At 43.7% G+C, this 23,954-nt stretch overlaps 1 protein-coding gene across 1 annotated transcript; it reads right to left on the minus strand.

Annotated features, from left to right (window-relative positions):
* Positions 1–808: 808 nt before the first annotated feature.
* Positions 809–23,554, minus strand: nrn1la (neuritin 1-like a). Its single transcript, XM_088938917.1, has 3 exons — positions 23,314–23,554; positions 4,269–4,419; positions 809–2,784 (listed from the first exon to the last, which is right to left on the minus strand). Exons 1-3 carry the CDS (start codon positions 23,366–23,368, stop codon positions 2,505–2,507), a joined length of 486 nt encoding a protein of 161 aa, XP_088795043.1. The 5' UTR covers positions 23,369–23,554; the 3' UTR covers positions 809–2,504.
* Positions 23,555–23,954: the final 400 nt, after the last annotated feature.

Here is a 23,954-nt window from a genome sequence, read left to right on the forward strand (position 1 = left end):
AAGCTCGGTCAGACAATTATTTCCCTACTGTGGCTTTGTAAAAGACAGATAATTCACAGACTCAAAATAGGAGAAAAATGCCCTGTGGGACCATTTAATAAATTCACACCGGGGAGCTAAAACATATTAGACATATTAGACAGAACCTAATGTTCCTGCTTGCAATGGAATCATGCGCATTTGCTTTCTGAAATAATTCCTGCAACAGCAGAGCTACATCAGGCACATCAGCTGCTGCAGAAAAACTAACCCCAGCTCCTGATCCCATCCTGGTGACTAGTCTAAAAAAAGCTTGGAAATTACTATTTACTTGGATTAAACATGTGGCCTTCTGTCCACTTATAACAATTGTAGAAAAATGGTCAAAACAAACCCTTCCGTCTCCTATAGGTTATGAAGATTAATCGCAATAACAGCAAGATTCTCTAACAGGACATGCTGCTGCACAGCCCAGTACACAGAGGTGTAACATTGAGAGGGTGCGCTACACCAGAATCTCCTCCTGAAGGAAAGCAAGTTGAGTCTGTCTTGCTTCTGAATAGAGCGTCCTTTGTGAGCCGCAAACAATAGCTTCACCGATAAACAAATACATTAAAACTCTTTTAACAATAGAAATATTACAGTACCGTACCTGTAGGTTTATATATAAACGGATACTTAGAAATATTTACCAGATTTACCAAATGTAAATCTGAATACGGTATTAAAACCAGGCTTCCCTTGATATATATTTTATCAGGATGGAAAAACAAAGTGAAAAGGCAAGCTATATCCTTTGACGGTTAGGAAGAAAAATACGCTCACACTCTTCAAATGAAAATGTGCATTTATATATAACTGAGAATAATGTGATTTATACATCTGTACACATAGAGGTTCTTAATTACATATTAAATTTGAAAACCACTTTTATATTGGAATATACAAAGATGATACCAAGCTTTGTTTTATCTCAAAAATAGAATATATAACCTTGATTATCAAAGGTGGGCTTCCTTTTGGTTAAGCAAATATGTTCGTCTTTTTTTATTTCAGACCAATATTTAATGAATCACCAGGTATTTGTACTTTCAGAGTAAAAACTTTTTCAGGTATTGACTGCTTTCTGATTATCACTCAACTCCTGCTTTAGGACAGTGCATTCAGGCTGAAACTTTTGTGGCTCCTCTATGTCGTCAGGTTTCTACACAACAAGTGAAAGATAAATGACTGTAGTGCTGACGTCAGATTTTTAACATCACAGAGTACATTGCACAAAGGCTATCTGCAGAGTTACTAAGCAGATGCACATTCAAATGGCCCCACTGGCATTTAAAGACAGTGCTGCTACTTATTTCTACTACTCAGACTTTGCTAAGGCCATTCAAGGTTCTGCACCAAAACTATTCCAAACATTGTCTGGGTTCCTCACCTGTGTTTCAAGAAGATCACTGCTGAACAAAATGCTGAGCCAAATTTCAAAGTACTTTTTGACGAAAACAAAGTTGAACAACACTGTCTTGTCCAAACAGTGGACAGTCAGTGGGCTGGTTTTACTTAAAGCAAAGAGGTAAAGAAGAATTCCAAATTAAGTGTGTAAAATTTGACCAAAAAATGAATTTTTCATTTATACACCTGTAATAAATGTATTCCTGGTATAACGGACACCTTACCTCGCATTGTGAAACTGTCTGCAAGTTAAACTAATACATACACCACTGGGACTACAATAATAACAGCTGGTCAAGCTCTCTCAGTGTGTGTAACCTGTCTTGTCAAAGGGCCTTGATGTTTTAGAGTATTTCCTGCTGGTAATCATTCTCCAATGAAACTACACACTCAACAAGTCACTTCCAGCCCTTACCCTTCACCACTCTAGAAGTGTGATAATAATCTTCTGCTCAGTGGGGTTTCACAGAAACATTCTCATTTCATAAGGGCACATGTTTGAAATTGGTTAATTTATGCATTTTATAATCCCCTTTTGTTCCAAATAAAAAAAAAAAGATCTAAACAAATTGTCTGACATCTTGATGAAAGTCATCTGATGGAGACTAACATTAAAAGGACCTTCTGACTCTCAAAATTTCTTTATTATGTATCAGCAATCATAATGATTGTCAACTCTCTAGGGAAAGCCATGCTGTGCTGTTAAATGTCTTTTTCGCTTGGTGGCTTTCGCACACTTTAGTATCTTTCTACTGGGGACAAAGGATCAAAGCTTCCAGAGTAAGATAAAAAGAACACCAGAGTGGCATCCCACGGTTAAAAAAAATAAATCAGCTTGGGACTGGTGTGTGTGTCTTATTCTGCTGAGAAGATTGCATTTACGAGTATCGCGAGCTGCCAAATAAGAGAGCAATGCAACCTTTGGGTATAGAAATATACTCTGCCAGGTTTCAGCTCTTAAGCAATCCTCTTAAAGTCACAATCAGAAACAGACGCTACTGCAAATGGACATAGTGTTTCAGTCCGAGCCTATGTGGGGGATCGCTGCTCCCTCCTCCTGGGCCTGGCCAGAGCAGTTACATCCTGGCGAGCAGCAGTGGAAGCCACATGGCGAGCAGGGAATAGGCGGGGCTGAGGCGCTGGGCGTGGCCTTTCAGAGATTCCTGATTGGTCTCCTCCTGGTTGGGGCTCTGCATGCTGGTGGGGGGCTTGGCGCGGTTGGAGCACATGTCATACAGGTTCCCCGAAAACTGCATCTTCTTAGACTCCTGGCGCAAAGACTCCCAGACCGCAGCCGCCTCCTCCGGGCAGCCTGCCAGCGCCGCGTTGGCGCAGGTGTGGAACTCATCCCAGGACCTGGGGGGACAGAGCCGTGGGAGGACAAGTGTGAGGCACAAGCTGCGTAGTGTAGTTAATACCTAACTGGCCTGGCTGGGGACAGCCCCCTTGCTTCTGAAGAATGAGCCAGGGAGGCAGAAGCGAGAGTGCAGCTGGTGTGGAGGGAAGAGAAGATGAGGGCAGAGTTATGGGCAGCCAGCTAGTATTTATACATAGGAGAGTGGAAGCGCAAAATTACATTTTGACCTCCTCCCAAAACATCTGTTAAATATCACCATTTTGTGAAAAAAATTAGTGTCGGCAATAAAGTGGATGACTTGTGTCACCCAAACTCCGCAGCAATGAAGTATAAACACCGGCCAAAAAGTACATTCATGTACAGACTATCACAGCTCTCCAACAACCCTGGTAAAGACTGTGCAGTTCATGCAATACTGTACATCTCTTGTATTTGTAGGGAAGATGTGCATTAGGCATTCCAAACTAATCTAAACTTCATTTAAAAACTTCAGAGAAAAACAAATATGATTGTTCTTGATATATTTTCAGTTTAAGATATTCTATCTTGTACTTAGGTATGTCTTTAAATCTGACCCTTGTGGTTCTTTTAAATAACTATTAAATATTTATGCAGCATTGCAATTTCAAACACAGCTCTGCAGCAGATACATATATACAAGCACTGTACACGTTTGAGTACCTTCACAGACAGTCGGGGAACTTTTTCAGACCCTAGTGTACATTAATTTTTAAACATGTTCTACCAGAGGCTTGTGACTTTATATAGAGATGAATTACATATATATATAAATAAAGAGAGGCAGAGTGAGAGATATAGACCTTTAATTTTTAATCGAGCGCTCTCTGTCAGACAGTGGAGCTGCTGACAGTCTGTTATGTAAGAGATGTGAGAGCCAGTGGAAGGCTCTATCACTGTACAATCTGCTGAGCCAAAATCACAACAGACCGATACCTCACAGAACTGTGTTCTGCAATTGTATAAAGTAAAAATCATATAAACAACAGCTAAATAAGTATCCAGTCATTCAACACAATTTAGAGTAACTATTGCATAGCATGGAGGAACATAGGATAAGATCACTGTATTGGCCATATACAATTTCTTGCATCAGGAATTCATTTTTTTTACATACCCCAGCTTGCTCTCCATGAGACACACAGACAGGGAGAGAAGCTTGGGGTCAGAGCGCAGGGTCAGCCATTTATACGGCACCCTTGGAGCAGCTGGGGTTAAGGGCCCCACTCAGGGGCCCAACGGAGTAGGATTCCTCTGCCGGCCGCAGGATACATTCCGGCAACTTTCCAGCGACAGGCGCAGAGCCTAAGCCACAGAGCCACCACACTGCCTGTGTGTGAGTGCTTGTGGGATATATTAGCCTGTGCATAGAAAGCGGGCCTGTCCGTCCCTGAAGGCCAGGCTGGTGGCTTGGAGCGCGGAGCTGGACTGGGACTGGGTCAGTCTGGCTGTCCGTCCTCCTCACCTGCAGATGGTGTCGATCTCCTGCAGGTCCTCGGCCCCCTGCTGGACGCTCCGGGTCATGCTGTCTCCCAGCCGCAGCAGGCACTCCGCGAAGCCCCTGTAGATGGAGTCGCACCTCCGGCTGGCCGCGCTCCCCGGGCCGGGCGCCAGGACTGCGGGACGAGACAACAGAGCACAGCTGCCTGGGAGCGGGACCTTCCTTGAAAGTCACCTCTTCCGAGCCTCCATCGGGTGTGAATGGCCCTGGGGTGCTTTTTCTAGCTCGGACGCGCTTTTATGTTCAAGCTGCTAGTTTTGTCGCTCTGGCCATCTGTGGCTGCAGTGCAGAGTGACAGCTTCCTTGGCAGCATCTAACAGCTTCCAAAACTGCATCAGCCACTCACATCAGACCAGCAGGCAAATCAGTCCTTACAGATGGGCTCATCTCCACAGTGGTCTGTGGCTCAGGTCCCTCCAGGATGGGTCTGTGTTCGTTTGCACACATGCCCGAGCCTGCTAGCCATGCAGCTACTAGGCTTCGATTCCCCCTGTCCGAGCACTGTGGGTGCACTCTGTGAGCACAGAGAAGGCCTGTGATCACACAGGTGCAGGACTGAATATACAGCGTCACACAGCCTCTCTATTCCAGTGCCAAAAAAACATCTTGCACTCCTCTGTTCATAAGAAAAAAAAATCAATTCAGAATGGTTCTCACTAATTCTCCTTCCTTTCTTAAGTTAGAAGAAGCTGTCTTGTAATAAATTTGTCACAGAGTGGTCTAGAAGGGTTCAAAGTTTAAAATCTGAAGTTGTTGAGATACAGAATAACTAAAACCTGGATTAAGAATGTATATCTACATACTTTTCTCCCTCTTCATAAATCGTAAAAACAAAAACTTCCAAAAACCTACAATGCAACAAGTGGGGAGTGTAAAGCTCTTGCTTCCCTCTGCTCTGTGCTGCCTTGTGTTAGATGGGGTTTTGCTGTGAGCTCCTTGCCCTGCTACAGAGTGTGGAATGGGAAGAGAAACTCAGTGTCAGTCTAAAACGACAAAACAGAACCACACTTATTGCCAGTCAGTGAGAAATGCGCTGGCCTGACACTAGAACATGTTAAGAAGCGCATTGTGCCTATTAGATAACTTGCAATGTGATTAAGCAATAACATGTGAAACGTAGCCATTAGAGTGATTCATGGAGAGCTACAGTGAATGTGTTCTATGATCACTTTAATCCTATAATTGAACTCCAAAAACATACAGTCTGGATATTCCTTGCAGGCTTTTTAATGTTAATTTTTTTAGAACAAAAAAATATAAACTTGGCATTAAGCAAACACCACAATTCTCGGGGATTGAGAATACACATAAAATGAGGAGCACACATTCCATCGATCATGTCCTTATTTCACAGCTATTACTAGTTGAAGCTGTGAGCACATACTGTTGTCACTATTTGATCAGATCTCAGTGCACACCCTTCACAAGACAGGAAGATCGCTGACAGATCTGAGGACTCTAGACAGGAGCCACATCATTCAGTCCCTTCCTTTCCTTGTTGCAGGCTTTAAAAATTAAACAGAGCTGCAGATTTACAGTATCTCAAGGATGGCAGAAGCAAAACCTGGGCTATCGACAGACACCAAAAGGAAACTTCAAAAGAGCATGGTGCTCATGTCCAGGGCTAAGTGAGATTGGACAACATGTGCGATCCACTACCACCCACCTCTGAAGCTCGATTAATATTTGATGGAACCTTTTTTTTTTACTGCTATGAACCTATTGATTTCCTCTGTTCTGCAGTGGGGTCAATGTGGAGGCTTCTCGGCTTCATTCATCCGCACACCCGTTTAACGAAGGGGCCGGGGAGCACAGAGCGAGGGTGTAGAGACAGCTCTGCTTTTAAAACAGCCGCAGGATGAACGCGTTTATCGTCTTCTCCCCAGATCCAAGATCCAAGATTTGGCTTTCACAAAAGAAACAACAGAACCATACTTTCCAAAGAACCAAAAACACAAATCTGGCTAGCTTGAATCACCTGCGATGAAGGCTGCTGTTGTCCATTAATTTCATGGAAATATGCTGACTTGTATGTAAAGAGGAGATGTGGGTGTCTGTACAGGTCACCATTTTATTTCTATGTTCAGACACACTGACTCCTTGTCATCCAGCAATCAAGAATCCTAATGTGTCTCATTACTGCAATCCCAGTCTTGCACATAAATACAAATATACAAGGAGATACCATCTTTGCTCAGTGTTTGTGCTGGACATACAACCGATTTGTGCTGTAAAAACCAGGTGTAAGAGCATATTAAAGCACAAGAAGGGCAGACTGCAGCATCACATCAGCCACCCTTGCTGGCTGCATTCACAAATCTTTGATGAGCCAGGTGTTTATGAGATGCTTTGTATTTTATACACACAAACAGAGTGTGACCAAAATAAAAGAGGCAACAATTCTCACAATTTGTGGATGACATCAGGATTTTTGTGTCTTTAAGTTTAATTGGGGGCGGGAGTGTTGTGCCCTGTTTTTTCAAACATAAGACTGGTTACAAACAAGAGACCCATCTAGCCCGTCTGGTACTAGGTAGCAACAGCAGCTCCAAATGAGCTCCAGAAAGTGGCCGCGGTATTTTGAAGAAGCAGCACTCTTAAAGGTAAGCAGTGTCAAGTGTCCTACGTCTACATGAGCAGTGTGCTCTTATGAATGAACAGTTCACAGCAGAGACCATGCTGGTCTCCAGGTATATCAGGGAATCCCATTAACCAGCATGTTCTTGTGAATCATACATTCATCTCAGGCCTGATTAGCATTTTCCCCTATGGCACTAAACTGATCAATACATTGTGGTGCAATTAGCAAGAGATTATCAGGGAGCAGAAGAATATTTTTGCAGAGCAGACCAAAGTGTTAGCATATATAGTACACCCTAGCATGTATTTATGCGTTTCCAATACTCTCTTCTAATAATTGTTTGCTTTGAAAGAAACACAAGTCACATTGTCTCCAGGGGTCATTCTATTAAAGAACCCCACCCAGCTAGGAACTCTGCATCTTAGTACAGCACCTGTTGATTTACAGTCTGTAGAACCTTCCTTTCTGCAACACTGTGATCTTATATAATTTGCACCACACACATTCATTACTAGATTGTGACAGTGGTAAGAAGCCACAGTTCCTGACTGGAACTGTCTGAGCAAAGCCTAAATTCCACTCTTAGTTCCACACAAGGAGTTCTCTAGAAGGGATTGGGCAGTAAAACTTTGTCATGTTGTAGACCGTGGCTCTGTAACTCCCCAACTGCTCACTGCACAATTAACCCTCAAAATGCTAAACACCAAAGCCTCCAGCTGAAAACATTCGGAGCCCAAAAGAGTAACAGGGCTGCCAGACATGTTACAGAGCTCTTGTCTGAGTCCTGCAATAACACAGACCTTAATGGACTGAAGAGAATGGTAGCTCCAACCAAGGTTCTGGAGAGCCCCAATTCAGTCTTACATATCACTGATCGCTAAAGACTGGTAACACTGGTATTTAACTGATGAATTAATTATTGAGTAATCTGTACAATTAACAGAACTCTAGTCCTTGAGAGCTGGTGGAGAGTCAGATTTTGGTCCTAGATCTCTGAATTCCCCACTTTATAAGACTGTCACCAGGAGAACTGGTCTCAATTAAATTGTAGCAAGTCTTTGATTGAAATTGGTGATCTGATTGTGACCTGCTGGACTGGGGCTCTCTGGGAGCAGGGTTAGAGAGCCTGAACTACTGTAATAATTCCACAAGACATGAAATTGCCACATCCCATTAGAGACTCCCCTCTGTATCATGTAGCACGACTAGCATGGAGGCCTGAAAGTGACCCAGATGTTCAGGCACATTGCAGCAGACTAAGGGCACAGCAGGCAGCGAGTACAACCGGGAGACAAAGTTTGGGCTCTCGAGAAGTGTTTCAATAAAAGCAATATACAGCATCCGTGTATATTTCTATTCATGAGGTCTCGATATACACTCAACGAGGTTTATGCTGAGTTTGCAGCTGGTATTCGCTGATGTTTGCTGTATTAACTCCAGCCGAGGAGATGAGAACAGACCAATAAAGTCACATAAATGTTCCTCAGATCTGCCAGCTGCAAAACCTTATGAGGATGTCTGTGCCAGGTTATGCAAATGATAAACATTATAATACAAATTACAAAGGCAGTTGCAATTGCACAGGCGATTTCCTCAGGTTTGCCAGAGCTAGAACTGCTTTTTAATAAAGGAAACAGGAAGCCCGCAGCCTCAGGGAATGTCAGTAGGGCCAAAAATGCCGAGGTGATGCCTAAAAGACATGATCTGAAGAGCTTCTTAGTGCTGTTTGATTAGAAGAATAAGTTAAATAATTCACTAAGACCTGCATAAGGTTTCACTAGAGCTGCCATGTAGTGTGTTATGCATATCAAATGAATTATATTTCCTCTAGTCAGCTGACTTTTCCCTCCAATAAAATGAAAAGCTTACTTAACCGGTTTAAAAAAAATGAACTACTGATGTTGAGCTCTAATGCCAAATAGGTCAAAGGTTACCCATGCATGCCTCATATTCCATACTGAGAGTACGCACAGGGATTGTAAAGGGAAGGATTGTTTCAAAAGGTCTTGGTTCTGTGTTGTAGTGGAGGCTGATGATGGGAAGAGGCACACAGAGGAGCAGTGCATTCAACACTAGCTCAGGCTCGCACCCAGGCACCAAGCAGTTAATCGCCTGAAGCCTGCAGTGAGGCTCAACAGGTTTAATAAACAAAAAAAAAATCCACAGGCAAAACAACATTTCATATCGGAACGAATAATGCTTTTTAAAAACCTCTCAGCTCTTCTGAGCATCACCTTGGTTTTCTCGTTTCCAAGGAAATACAACCGCACCGTTTTTTTCCCATGTCTGGTTCTGATCTAGAGTTAAATCACCTCTCGCGGGGGGGACTGATCTGTTCTAATGTGGTAACTATAGCCACTGTTCAGCTGCCTCCTGCAACTGCTGCTGCCTGGTTGTTAAGGGGAGTGGGGGGGTTAATGAAGGCAGTGGCACATTGCGTGCGAGAAAACTTGGGCCTCAATTCCCCCAGCAACTCTTAGCAACTTCCTCAGCAAACCTGACAATTAGCCAGCCAGCTCCTTTTCAAATTATCACCAACCTTTAGATTCTTGCCATTCGCATCTGCTGCTCCCTGGACACTGCGAAGCACAGAGGTAAGTCAATACGTCTCACAGCCTCTGCTCACAGCAATGATATCCTCTAATTAGGAAATTATTCTGCTGCTCACCCCATCAGCCATGGGTTCGATTCTCATTGACTCTCTGTCCTGGCGAGTCCGAAGAGGCATCAATCGCAGTGCAGTTCATGTTATACAATTACAGTCCCATACAAATCTTATTACCATAAACATCATATTTATCATAGTACAGCCTACAAGTTCTGGAGACTTCTAATGCCACAGAAAGTCTTTGATTTCTCTTGTCATTTCACAGAAACAGGAAGAAATTAAAGATAGGATTAAACCAAAATCTTCAAATTATAAATGGCAAAACTCACTCCCTTAACGGTCACAAACCCTGGAGGCATGAAAAACTTTAAGCTTCTGCTTTCAGTTCAGAATGCTTTTCCACGTGCAAAGATGTAGTCTGCGTGTTTTTGTACTTAAGTTCTTACCAGGGTGGCACGACGGTGCAGTGGCCAGCGTTACTGCCTCACAGCTCTGGTACCCTGGGTTCAATTCTGAATTTGGGATGCTATCTGTGTGGAGTCTGCATGCTCTACTTGGGTTCACACAGGTTTTCTCCGGGTGCTGTTATGTGAATGGGTTTCTGGGAAAATTGGCCCTGGTGCGAGTGTGAGCGTGTGCGTGTCTGTGCTTGCCCTGTGATCGACACTCTTGTCTAGCGCTCGCTGCTGGCCAGGATGAGACACTCTTGTCTAGCGCTCGCTGCCGGCCAGGATGAGACACTCTTGTCTAGCGCTCGCTGCCGGCCAGGATGAGACACTCTTGTCTAGCGCTCGCTGCTGGCCAGGATGAGACACTCTTGTCTAGCGCTCGCTGCCGGCCAGGATGAGACACTCTTGTCTAGCGCTCGTTGCTGGCCAGGATGAGACACTCTTGTCTAGCGCTCGCTGCTGGCCAGGATGAGACACTCTTGTCTAGCGCTCGCTGCTGGCCAGGATGAGACACTCTTGTCTAGCGCTCGTTGCTGGCCAGGATGAGACACTCTTGTCTAGCGCTCACTGCTGGCCAGGATGAGACACTCTTGTCTAGCGCTCGCTGCCGGCCAGGATGAGACACTCTTGTCTAGCGCTCGCTGCTGGCCAGGATGAGCTCCAGCTCTCTCCTCTTGGATAAAATGATTAGAAAACAAACAGATGGATGGGTGGAAGATTTTACCATTTAGATTTACACCTGTTCGTCTTTGGCCACTGTTCAGCACCCTGGAGAGCTCCCTTGCTAATCCGGTTGAACTATGTCATAACGCCATACAACGATATATAGACTAATGTCCATAAAATGACCCTGGATAAACTTGGCCTCTGTAAGAACATCAGGAAGGTTAAAAAAACGAGAGGAGGCTATTTGGTCATCATTATCTGATTGATCCAAGGATCTCATCAAGCTAATTCTTGAAAGAAGGCAGGGTATCAAGTTTAATACCATGTGTAGGTTGTTACATACTCCCACAACTCTTTACATAAAGAAGGGCCTCTCCTTTTCTTGGTTTTAAATATACTTCCACTCATGCCATCTGGAAACTACATGTATGTGCGCTTAAAACGTATCCACAGTAAATGCAAATTGTTAAACTAATTAAAACTAAGAAGAAACTGTAGTTGCAGCTGATGCTTTTTTGACATATACAGTAGGGTTACATACCAAAACCTGGAGGTTAATAAAGCAAGCAAAACAATTTCGCCCCCTGAGTCCGGATGAACAGAACCCTGGAAATAGGTGTTTCTTTCAGCCTTCACATGAGATCACATTCACCGTGGCTCATCAGTGCAGTTGCTTTTAACAGATGAATTACAGCTGCAATAACACCGCCTGAAAGATGTTACTAGACACCTCAAGCTGCAAATTGCTTAGCAGTGGGTCAAGGGTCTTAATCGAGAGAGAGAGAGACAAGATTCAAAATGGAAGATCTTGTTTTCCTGCTTGCAGCCATTCTGCCCCCCTGCTTGTTCTCTCCCAGAGGGATTCTGCTTGCGTACAGTTGGGGGGTGATTTTGCTGTACGCCCCTGACTTTGAGTGAGACCTTGTCTTTTGATCAGTAGTGGAGGAGATGTGACTTACTTGACAAAACTCGTTTTTGCACAGCGCATTTTAAAACTGCAAAGAGAACAAAAACACGCACTGGAGAAAACAGACGAGCCTGATTTCTGATGCCATTTACAGAATGTGAAAGTATAGCTTTAAGTTTAAGCACTTCTCACTGACCCTAAAAACATACATCACCCTCCTCATGCACCACAAAAAAACAAGTTTCGCAACATCAACTCAAAGCTCAAACATGTCAATCTTCAATCGTGCGTTCTGACTAGAAATGTGCATTTGGATTACTGTGTGTGGGCATGAACACATGCACTCAACACTGCCAATTGTATATTTGCTATCATAATGATATGCCTGACATGCTGTTGACCAGTTCCAAAAACAAAGTCTATAAAACATGAAACTTTCAACACTTACAAATGTCTTAGTCTTTTGGTCAGTTGGACAATCACATAAGCCCTTCTCTCCCTCCATCTGGTGTTGCTTGCATGTCAGAGGATCTGACCTGTTTCCAGACAACAGATAAAAGAGCAACCTTGGAAAACACCATTTCCTGATATTTTACTTGTCACCCAACCAAGTGTCTTATGTCAGTCAGTCATGTGACTGTAGATGGCAGATCATTCCCTCCAAAGCATTCTGGGGAATGCACTGTAGCTCAGACAAGAATCTCCATCTTATCTGAACCTACCTCACTCTCACAGGACACATTGTGCCTTTAAAATGCGTTTTGCCCTTATCAGCAAAAAAAGACCACCACTTTTAAGAGCAGGACAGGAGTATGAAAAAAATGTGAGCTTGTACTGTACATCTTACATTCATTATCCCAACCAACCAAAGACAAACAGAAAGAACCAGTGCAGAACCAGATTAAGCCTCCACAACAAGAATGAATCCTTTGGAAAATGTTATAACCCCAAAAAATTAATGCAGACTGTGAATCACATGGGGTTTTTGACCTGGAGTAAGAAAAACAGCAGCAGCAGGCGATGTCATGTTTAGGCTGAGGATCCCACTAGTCTGGAATTCTAAGTGCTGATGAGACCGAGCAATGAGCCCAGAAATGAAGTAGCACAGCACCCTCTGTATAGAGAGCAAACAAATCACAAACCAGCTCTGAAATAACTTTTTCTCCAGTGTTTGTTAAAAGTAGCAAACTTCAGGTGACACTTTCAAGCGAATTCCCCAGATATTTCAACCAGTCTTGTTAATTTATCTTTGTGGAAGCAGACGTTAAAAAAAAACTTTTCCACATCTGAGTTATAGCCTGGGTTTTGTTAACTCAAAAAAAAACTAATCCCAAAGGTCCTATTTCTTAAGGTAAAAGAGGATCACAATGAAAAACAGCACTGTGTTAGTAATGAGTACTCAACTGGCCTGTCACTAACTAGCCCCCCTTTTCTAAAAGAAAGACCTCCTCCTGTTCTAGTTAGAAGACACTGAGATTTACTGCATTTTGGGTTCTTTTGCATTCTGTTTTTAATATACTTTTGTGCAGGCTCAGAGTCTCTGGAGTGACACCTGTCCTCGCACAGCAATCAGAAAATTAACTTTCTGTCCCAGTGTCCCCACTCACTGCTGCCAGAGAATGTCTGACTGGACACAGAGAAGGACAGGGAGACCCTTCCGCAGTGCCTGTGTGTGAGTGCATGTGTGTGTTGTGTGTGTGTATTTATGTGTTGTGTGTTTGCATGCATGTGTGTGTGGTGTGTGCATGTACTTTATGTGTTGTGTGAGAGTGTGCATGTGTGTATATGATTATTTGTGCAGATCAATTTGAAGAAAATATCCTCAAGATGTCGGTCCCAGTGCAAATTTGGGAATTTATAATAAAAGAGTAAATAAAAATAGTAAGAAAGTCAATGAGAGGTCCCTAAAAGTACAGGCACACAAATGTGTGAGTGTCTGGTCAGCGCAGGGAGGTTGTGCCAGTTCAGAGTGAATAGCAGCTGGCTATAAAAAATATATAAATGAACCACGGAAGACCATCAAATCCATGTGAATCCTCATGCCTCAGAGAATGAATACTCAAGAAAAAAGGCTACAATGGGACCTTGTCATTTATGTGAGTGCTCCAGCAGCATTTCAATTAATCTTGGCCAGTCCAACTCATCTCCTCTAACCATCTCTAAACCTTATATAACAAGAAGAGGCCATGTGACAGCCAGTTTGTCTGTTGCATAACGTTGCCTTATTATAAACCTTTACCATCCTGTTGATAACCCTGATGTCCCAAAGGACTACATTTAAAACCAAAATCAATTGCCATTCGGCAAATTGCCTACTACAGGAAAAACAAAACGATTAACTGAAAGACATTTTTCACTATAGCTGCCCAGGTCTTGCATACCTCCTTTTTATCCTTTCACACAAGCATTCATAGAAGATCATTCTAATAACCACAGCCCACAGTCCATGCAGCTCACAGGAAGTCCAGAGAGCCCCAGATCAAGTCCTAGGCTCTGTGTGCCCAGCCTGGCAGAGCTATTTGGCAGCTGGCTCACAGGAGCTGCGAGTGACCCAAATGGCACTCTAGACATGGGAGCTGCCTGACCCCAATCTCCCAGAGTTCAGAGGTGAGAGCATGCCAGCCAGAGAGAGTGCGCCTGCATTTTAATGAGCTGCTCTATCCCCCAGCCTCTGCTCTGGCGTAGCACGGCGCCATGCCATGCTTTAACACACACACTTATTTCAGATCTCAAATTGACATTCTCAGCATTGCTTGCCTGTGTCCGGCTTTCCACAGTTAAACGCAGCCATTGCAACATCTGCTAAACAGCGGTTCAAATTGAGAGCCACTGTAGAAAGTACAGGAACAATAAGCCTCGAAGCTCCCAAGCATCCACACAGAAGAAATGTGCAAAATGAACTTCATTACTTAGAATCATAGAGTGTAGCCCTGCAGAGATAAAGTGTTTCCACCAGGGATTTTAATCAATGGTGTACTACGTGTTGGAGATGATCTAATCAGGTACTAATATACCACATTTCTTCTCCTGGCTGGGTTTTGGGCTGCCTATGCAGTGTTTTCAGAAATAACCTTGAAAGTGGGCAAAATTCTCACAGGAACGGAAAGAAGAGTTCAAGGTTTCCAGATATTCAGGACAGAAGGAAAAAATAATTTCCTAGTGAAAAAGACATTCTTCATTTAACTTATTAGAGTTTGCCCACTTTGCCCATTCTTTGCCCATGGTTCGTAAAATGTACCTATACCTACTGCTAAATAAGAGTGTAATAGGGTAACATAGTACTATCCAGTAGGTCTATAATTCATTACAGTGTTTATGGCATATAATTACTAGTTGTAGTGGGTTATTTAACATTAGATTTTAGAATTCAAAACAGTTGTGTTCATTTAGGGATGCTCTGAGATTAGGCAATGCATATACAGTACAGAACCTGTTGAATAGCCTCAGGTGGAATCTGAATTTAGTTCATATTGCAAGGCTAATCCATGCAACGTCTGGATCTTTCAGCAAGAACCCCTACTGCAAAGCATCCATCCATTTTCTCACCGTTTCTTCCAGTTCAGGAGGGAGCCAGAGCCTATCCCGGCAAGCAACAGGCAGAGGGCCGGATACGCCCTGGACAGGACGCCAGCCCATTGCAGGGCACACACAGAGACAAACACACACCAGAGCCGGTTTTCCCAGAAACCGATTAACCGACCCACATGTCTCGGGCGGAGCGGTGGCTCTGTGGCTCAGGATCTGCCACAGCCTGTGGCTGGAAGGTTGCTGGTTCAAATCCTGCAGCTGGCAGAGGAATCCTACTCCACTGGGCCCCTGAGCAAGGCCCTTAACCCCAACTGCTCCAGGGGTGCTGTACAATGGCTGACCCTGTGCTCTGACCCCAAGCTTCTCTCCGTGTCTGTGTCTCATGGAGAGCAAGCTGGGGTATGCAAAGAGATTGTATAGGGCTAATAAAGCAACATCATCAGTTTGACTGTGGGAGGAAACCAGAGCACCTAGAGGAAACAAACATGAAGACTGGAAGAACATTTAAACTCCACACAGATAGCACCCCAGGAACTGAGCCCAGGGCCTGCGCACTGTGAGCCAGCAATGCTAATCTTATCACCCACACGACATATACATTAATCACAAAGTCCAACTCCAACCGGAAACGTTGTAGTTACTGCAGAGGGACCTGGCGAATGTCAGAGATGTAAGAGCTAGCGAAACCATGCATTTCCTGGAAGAACTCACACCACTTCGCTCAGAAATAATGCAGAATAGAAGGGATGCTCAAGGAATGTTATGTTAAAATTGTGCGATGCACTAGTAAGGCTTAATTTAGAATATTGTGTATGATTTTGATCATCATAGTTTAAGAGGATCTAATGTCCTCCTCTCATTTGTTACCTTTCTTATTCTGTTACTATTATAATTTCCCTTAAACTCTTATGTAAGACTGTGAAGATCTTTGGCCATGGCTGTTACAGCAAAGCCTGAAATCGTATGCAGTAACATTAGGTTATTGCACAGAAAACAGAGTTATATAACTGTACATTACAAGATTGCCTGCTATGGTCACTAAGGGATTCACAGTTCAACTTTAGAAGACCTTGCACAAATATACTTTGCACATAATATGTGATACTGTCAAATATTTCATTATTTTTGTGGGCTTGGTTTTAAAGCACAGAATACATCTATCGGCTATTTTCTGCTGGCTGTGCTTGTCATAGCACTGAGTGCAAGATGGACTGTGTGTGCGTTAAGCAGGGTTCTCAGTAGATGCTCTGGTGTACAAAAGGATTTAGAGATGTTCTCTCCAGTACTCAGTCAAGACCGTGCCTCTGTTTATCTGCTTTTACCATGATATAACACAGTAAGTCTTCATAGGGTTTCTCTCCATCTGGAACACGTTTTGAACACCAAAAACTTATAATTTTCCTGTGATTATAACATTGGTACCTCTATCAGTGATGGACAAAAATTGTACGACCTCTGCATTTTTGTTCTAAATATAAAATTGTGTCAAATGAAATATTACAAAAGCCCACGAAACAATGAAGAGTTAAAGAATAAGACACAAATCCAGGACACAATGAAATCCAGGTAACCTCCATGTTCAGTATATAGTTTATATTATATATGATTACGTATGGAGGCAATTCAAATAAAATGCATCTAAATTAGTTTCTAAAAATTAATGCATTTAATGCACTTAATAAGAAAACCTTCTTAGTGATATTACACCACACAAATGCCATCGGTACTGTTTTAGTGTATCCTCTTGCACTGCTAACTCACCAATCACAGACACCAGGCTTTCTCAAATAACACATGTCCCAAAACTGCATTCGCACAAAAAGGACTGAGAGGGTCAATGTGTTTCAGGGTATCAAAAAAGAAAACTGCCTTGCAATGCACAGCACATGGACTCAAACTACCCATTCCTGACCCCTCCCCTGTCACAGCTGGCCTGGCTCCACAAGCACAGCCAGCAACACGACAACAGTTACAAACAAGCAGACAGTATTCAGCTCTTCTAGCTCGTCCGGCAGTTAGCAGGTAATTGATCTGAGGGTGCTGTGAGCACCCAGTCCCACCAAGACAGATCTGTGCCTGCCCCGGTTGTTTCCTGATGGAAGCCCAGTATTGGGTTCAACAGCAAGCCTGGATACTAGTTCCACACTCTCACAAACCTTTGGGTAAAGAACTGCTTCCTGCTCTCAGATTTAAATTGATTTCGTCATGGTTTCCATTTGTGCTTTCTGGTTCTTGTTCCACTGTTCATTCTTAAAAGTCCTCTGAGATGACCTTGTGAAGGCTTCTGAGGATTTTGAATAATGGCACTGTGTTCTCTCACAGTCTTCTCTGTTCAAGAGTAATAAGGCTCAACAGTTCCCTCTACATCAAGAGGAAAGGGTGTAAACATGGACAGAAGAAGTCTGCTGGTTTAACTTTGTCAGTGACTTTTTTGAAGATTTTGAATTCTTGCATCGGTACGGAATGGAGAAGCAAGAGAGAAACAGGTCTCAGGCAACCAGAAAAGAACCATTTCATCTGAAGTGCTGTGCACTGCACTGATTCTTCTCCTGTCTTCCTTGTTGAGACACGTTCTTCTCAAGGGTGTTGGGCTTCTTAAGACCTTTTTTTTTCTTGCCAAACTATAGAAGTGGGGCTGTTTTCACGAAATAAATAATTCTTCACAGGTAAGCTCACACTTAAAATTCATCTAAACACAACCCAAGACTAACTAAAGTGCCTGATAGATGTTAAACATAATTTGACTTTCACAGCAAAGAAAACTACAGCTCCTTTCCCTAAATGTAACACTGGTCCCTTCAGTGCCCTATTCCTCCTATGTTTTGGTTTGCCAATGAAGAATTCAAGTGCTGAAGACTGTCTGCAGTACTGGAGCTCCCTCACACCTATTTCAGCCCTGTCTTGTCCCAAAGATCATTTTTTTCTCCTCTGCAGTTGACTTATAAGTGTGCCGCAGGGGTCATGAGCTTGGTTGGTCTGGTCCAGAAAGTTTCGGTTCCAAAATTTGTGAAACATCTGGTTGTCTCCCATTCAGTTGTGGTTCACTTGTCTGATCAGACAACCAAGACCCGTGAACAAACGGACAACATCTTATCCAAGTACCATCTAACTCAAATAACACCAGCGCCATCAGAGAGAAATAAAATAACCAACCTGCACATTCGCACCTGACAAATAGTATGCCAAGTATGTCTAAAATTTGCTGTAAAATATATGGTAGTTAATTTAACCATTAAGGCAGAAAGAGAGGTAGAGAGACCTATTTCGGGAACAAAAAAATTAAATTAAAATTGGTAAGCAACCTTCAGGCTTTGCAGCTCACAGTTTTAGTTCCACATTCTGATTGGCTATTGAATACCATCCTGAACACTGTTTGACATTGGGTTACACCGTGAGATCTGCTTAGCTGCAGGTTTGTGTCTCAGATCACAACATGAACTAAAGCCAAGACAGCCAACTCTCTAACTGACCAGCTAATGAACTATCCCAACACATCGATACCCTCCCTCTCATCCTCGTGGCTGAGACCACGTATGCTGTTCATTGTTACAGACACCAGCGGAGTGACCTACTTTAGTCTCTAATTAGACTTTATTGACCGGACGCCTGAGTTGCCTTATCAGAATTAGCTCTGGTTTCCTGGGAGAATTACTCTCCTTTTCTTAATGATATAACTGTGTGATGAGCTTTCTGGGCACCTCAGTACCTCGACACCCCACGCCTGCCTCTTTCAGCTCACCCAGCCGGCACAGATCTGTCCTGCTGGGGCTGGGTGCTCACAGTGGCTCAAAGCAGCTTCCAAATGTTTGGTTTCGATGTGCAAGACAGCGAATAGCCAAATGGAATGAAAAGAAAGTCAGCGCACGGCAGGTACCTAGACTGATCAAGTCATTGACTCTTCATTCGCATCATAGATTACAGCTCATTTCTGCTCATCTATAATTCTAGGCTCTGCAAATCAGCCTGTCTATGTCCTATAAACAGGCAGGAAATGTCACAGAAGAGCTTAGGTTGGACCTGAATGTTTCCCATAATCATATATTCTACAGCTCTTGATAAACACTGTACCTTTACAACTTACTTTTGACACACACAAATGATAAATGTGTGTGCTGTCAGTGGCAGGTGAAGAGCATTCTTACTGTCTTTCAACTCCTTGTCAGAAGCCACACTGACACATCAGCACTTTCCAACACAATCTGATTACCAGTCGAACAGCAATAAACTAATGAGAGCAGAGTTGTGAGCTCAGAGCGTACAGAGAGGAGGTGATTGCATGGAAAGCCTAACCCTGCACTCCAGAGAATTAACAGAGACATCAAAGTCTCTCAGTAAGACATTTCCTTGGTTAATTCTCTTAGAAGGCCTTCACAGAGCTCACTCTGGGAAACTGCTCAGCAGTACCTCTGCACAGACCTTGCTCCTCTCTCCTTGCATACAGCTCTCAACTCCAAGCCAGCCTGCTATAGACAAGAACATATTTCTGTCTCGGTACAAATGCAGTGACTTACTGTAGTTAGAAAGATCATACACTAATCCAATAGCACTCCTCTCCTTGGACCACAACTTCCAAACCAAACCAGTGTGGTGACAGAAGACACTGTGCAGTAGACACTGTGTGGACGTTTGGTTGAGTTGGAAAACTGACATCCTGACTACTTGATCATTAAAGATCCCAGTGCATAAGAGTAGGGTGTTAACCCCAGTGTCCTGGTTAAATTCTACAATGCTGTGCAATCTGACCTTTCTAAAATTCCCCCTTTAATCATCAGTGGTAGATGAAGAGCAGTCATACCGTCTTACAACACCTCGTCAGGAGCCAGGGTGACACACCAGCACACCTGACTTCCAGTCAAACAACGACGGATTGATTGATTGATTGATTGGCTGATTGGTTACATCTGCTATGTTGTGTGCCTGCAGATGCAGAGTCACTTCAGTGTTCAAATGTTCTTATGATCCACAGGCCTGTGTACATCCAGAGCATGCTGGCTTCACTGGGGATCAGTACCAAGGGGTTTCTAGGGCATTCAGAACGGACTCGGGCCCAGATCATTCCCTGCCTTGCCAAATTCTGTTCAACTTCCGGGATCCCCAGACAACACTGCTGACACTGTCCCCACTCCCTCCTCCTCGCCCACGGACCGTGACGTAATGTTCCCAGGGGGGAAACGCACCTCCTTCTGAAACCACAGAGGACCCTGCTGCAGCACAGAGCGCTCACACAAGTGTCAGCCACAATCCGACGTCTGCAGTCAGACAAGGAAAGAACGCTGCACCTCTGTCAGGGAGGGGAAAGTATTTTCTCCCCTCTGGTTTTCTTTCGGTACACTGAACGCTACGGAAAGCGTGCCCTTGAATTCTTCATCGGGATGCATGGACAGTCCTGGAAGTGCAGAGGTGCAGGGATGCTGAGAAAGGTAGAGGCTCCAGATGACCCCCGTGCCGCGGGGAATGTAAATCCCCCAAATTGAATTCCATCCATACGTCCAAGTGTGATCTTTAATCTCCGTAAATTCTGTAACAGTATTTTTACTCGATAGGCAAATAAAAAACAAGGTTCAAGATTCCCCATATGAAAAGCGGCTTTGCATTCATTACTCGAGCGGTTTTATAATTACCTCTGTAATTAGTTGACGATGGGCAAGACGCCTATTTCATTTTATTTAGAGGCACGTGCAAAGCGTGCTTAGTGATTTATTTGCATTCCTGCATGATGAATGCACAAAATAAATAATGGATTAAGGCCCTCAGTGAATGTGTGTGAGTGCATTTGTCTGGCTTTAGTCCGTAGTAGCAAGTGTGATTATGAATTACCTAAAGAACAGCAGAATGCTAATGAATAGTCATGAATTGCATCTGACAAGACGGAGAACAAGAAAGAGGCCTTCTCCCTGCCAGTTTAAGGGAAGGTAAGGTAATGATTTCTGTGTATTGCAGGAACCTGCTGCAACACACTACCTGGAGTGCTGTCCCAAAATCACAGCCCTGTAACTTTAATGACTCAGGAAAAGAGGGAAAGGGACATTTAAAAAACACAGTCTGTACCTTTTATGTATTCCTCAGTGCTTTAATGCAACACTTAATCTCCCATTGCCTTGCATAAGCCCATAAAAGAACATAGATGACAGAAAGCTATTTGGCTCATTGCATAGTTAGTAGCTAATTGATCTGAGGATCTCACCCAGGCTTTTCTTGAAAGCAGCGAGATTATCGCCTTTGACAACATGGCTGAGGTAGCTTGTTCCAGACCCCCACAACCCTTTGTGTAAAATAGTGCCTCCTTTACTCATTGGGGGATTGCATCCAGCTGTTGAAATATGCCAGGGCATGGGCACCAAGAGCTTGGGTACTGGATAGCTTGTTCCACACTCCTGCAACTGTTAGTGTAACTCATTATGGGCACTTAAGCGCCCAACTGCCTTGGATTTGCCCTCTCTTGCAGGTGCGCTGCTGGGCACTCAGGCCCGGCCTGCCAGCTCACTAGGCATCTCCTTCCCCAGGAGGACGAGCTGCGAGAGGCATCCCAGAATGCCTTCGGAATAGCAGGGCCAGTGGCAGTGAGATGAAGAATAAGTTTACCGCAAGCTAAGAAGAAAAATAACACTTCTCAATATGCGCATATTTGTTACTAAAACCTTCCAAAGAGGCTGAGGCTCCCCGTATTGCAGTGCACCAGCCTGTCATAAAACAGGGGAACAGACACACGCCAACAAGGTGAAGAAGACAGATGCATACATTTACGAGAAAAAAAGGGTGAAACTCCCAAAAGCACAGAGAGGATCATTAATTTATTATGAAGATCTTCAATGAATAATGGGATGATCCTTCTAGCTGAATTGTATTTAATGCTCTTTAGCATGTTGGTTTCTAGACCCTACAATAAAGCTGGCAGCCATCTCGCCGGCGCGTTGCTAAATTTAATATAAAACCGGCAGTTGGCAGACTTCCGCATCTACCAAAAACTCGGCTTCAGTAAAATCTGAATTGGGTATAGAAGGAAAGGCAGGGGGAAATGGGTGCCAGCGGAATACCTGATGAGGTGTTCTTGGCAGCAACAGGAGACAAATCCTATCAGGTTAGCCCCGCTTCTTCAAATGAAAGCAAATTTATAATAAAAAAAAAGCGCTGTGGGACTCAGCGGCGGTACGAGTTTTGTTTTGCTGCTTTGCTTTAGCCAAATCCCAAGTTTTCGCGATGAAGTTATTCAGGGGGTGTATCGGGGAGCGAGAAGGTTGCTGGACGCGAACCTCCCCAGCGGCATCACGCTGGGGGCAACTTTCTCGTTGGTCGGTAGATCGCTGTTCCGGTAAGTTTCGCCGCAGCACGGCGGGTCCTGTTTCCCAGCTGTACTGCACTGAGCGCACCTCCGAGCGGGCGAGCCAGCGTGTCAGTGATGCCGGCGCAAGCAGGCAGGCACCACGCTTCTGCGCTGACCGTATCGCTCATTATTCGACCTCTCAGTGTGAAAACCGCAGTTGTTACAGAACGCTATTAGCACAGAGGCAGTCGGCAAAAATAAACTCTTGTCCTAACTATACCACCATCCCTCTCACTCCTGTTTCAGCGAGATATTATCATTTATCGCTCGGCAGATTATATGGGAATTCAGCAGCCCGACTGAAAAGAAGACCCGGATGCTGAAGATGGGTCTAATATTTAAATATTTATACCAGCTATATCCTCCTTTTCCTTAAAAAAAAAAACAACCATTATATTCTACTGAGCAAGCCTGGCAGAAATCTCACATTCTGAAGAATTTGGAGGGGGAAAAAAAGTTGTTCCTTACTTGATATTAATACGACAACACCAGCTCCCTTAAAACCATGGAATGGCTTCAAATTATTTCTCGATTCCACGTTTTTTTAAACATCATTTGTAAAGTATTTACTGAGCCATAAAAAGCGGCAACTTCGCAAAACCAGCCGAATCTTCGCTTCTCAACAAGCAATAATTTGAACAAGACAGCATATTTTCAAAATAATTTGTCTGTTGTTTATTTTTAATTTTATACTAAATTATTTTACGCATAAATAATCGTTTCCATGTTTTAAGACACATTTCCCAGACAGGCTATTGGGTTATGGGGCTGTTTTTAACGCACCGAACCCATTTTCCTGAAACCTGCACACATCACTTCTGCGCCTCCAACATCACAAAACAAGATTTAAAAAAGCAGAGCTGTGCCCATCCCAATAAAAGCAGACAAATCTCGTTGAGAAATAACAGTGAAATCAATGTATTAATTAAGCAAAATCAAACCCACTTACTGAACTGGAGAGCAACAGGCACGAGGAAGTACGCGTAACTGTGGTAAAATCTCATGCTCGGAGTGTTCGGGAGGAAAAAAAAATAAACTAATTAAAATGATTTAAACGATTTGGTTTAAAAAAAAAGTTAAGAGGCAATATTGCACCGTCTATTACTTAATCCTTTTGGAAAGATGAGGAATCCGTTCACAGGACAAGAGAAGGGCGACGCTGCGCCTCTGCTTCGTGCGAGCGTGCGAGTGACCGTGGGACCTACCCACTCCTCTCCTGCGCCAGCGAGCCGTGGGAGAGAGAGAGAGAGAGTCCCTGTGCGAGCTCTGTTTACGTTACAGAAACCAGATTAAAGCTTCATTTCCGTGTATTAAAAAAAAACTGGCAATCTTTACTTAAAAGGCTTAATACGATTTTCCGGGAACGCGGGGTGGATGACGCGTGTTGTATTACATACTTCTGCTTGTAAATAAGCGCAGCCGGGGTGGGGGGGTAGAGGACGGCGGCGGAGGATTTTTTTGTAACCCGTTAATCCGTCTAAACAAGTCAGAATAGCGGCGTGGATCTGTTAGGTGACACCCAGGCTTTCAAAAGATGAAAAGACACGCTTTAACCCTCGAGTAATCCAGGGACGTGGGTGACAGTCAGAT

The sequence above is a fragment of the Atractosteus spatula genome, chromosome 21 (genome assembly GCF_055471065.1).
Source record: "Atractosteus spatula isolate fAtrSpa1 chromosome 21, fAtrSpa1.hap1, whole genome shotgun sequence".
NCBI classification, from domain to species: Eukaryota; Metazoa; Chordata; class Actinopteri; order Semionotiformes; family Lepisosteidae; genus Atractosteus; species Atractosteus spatula.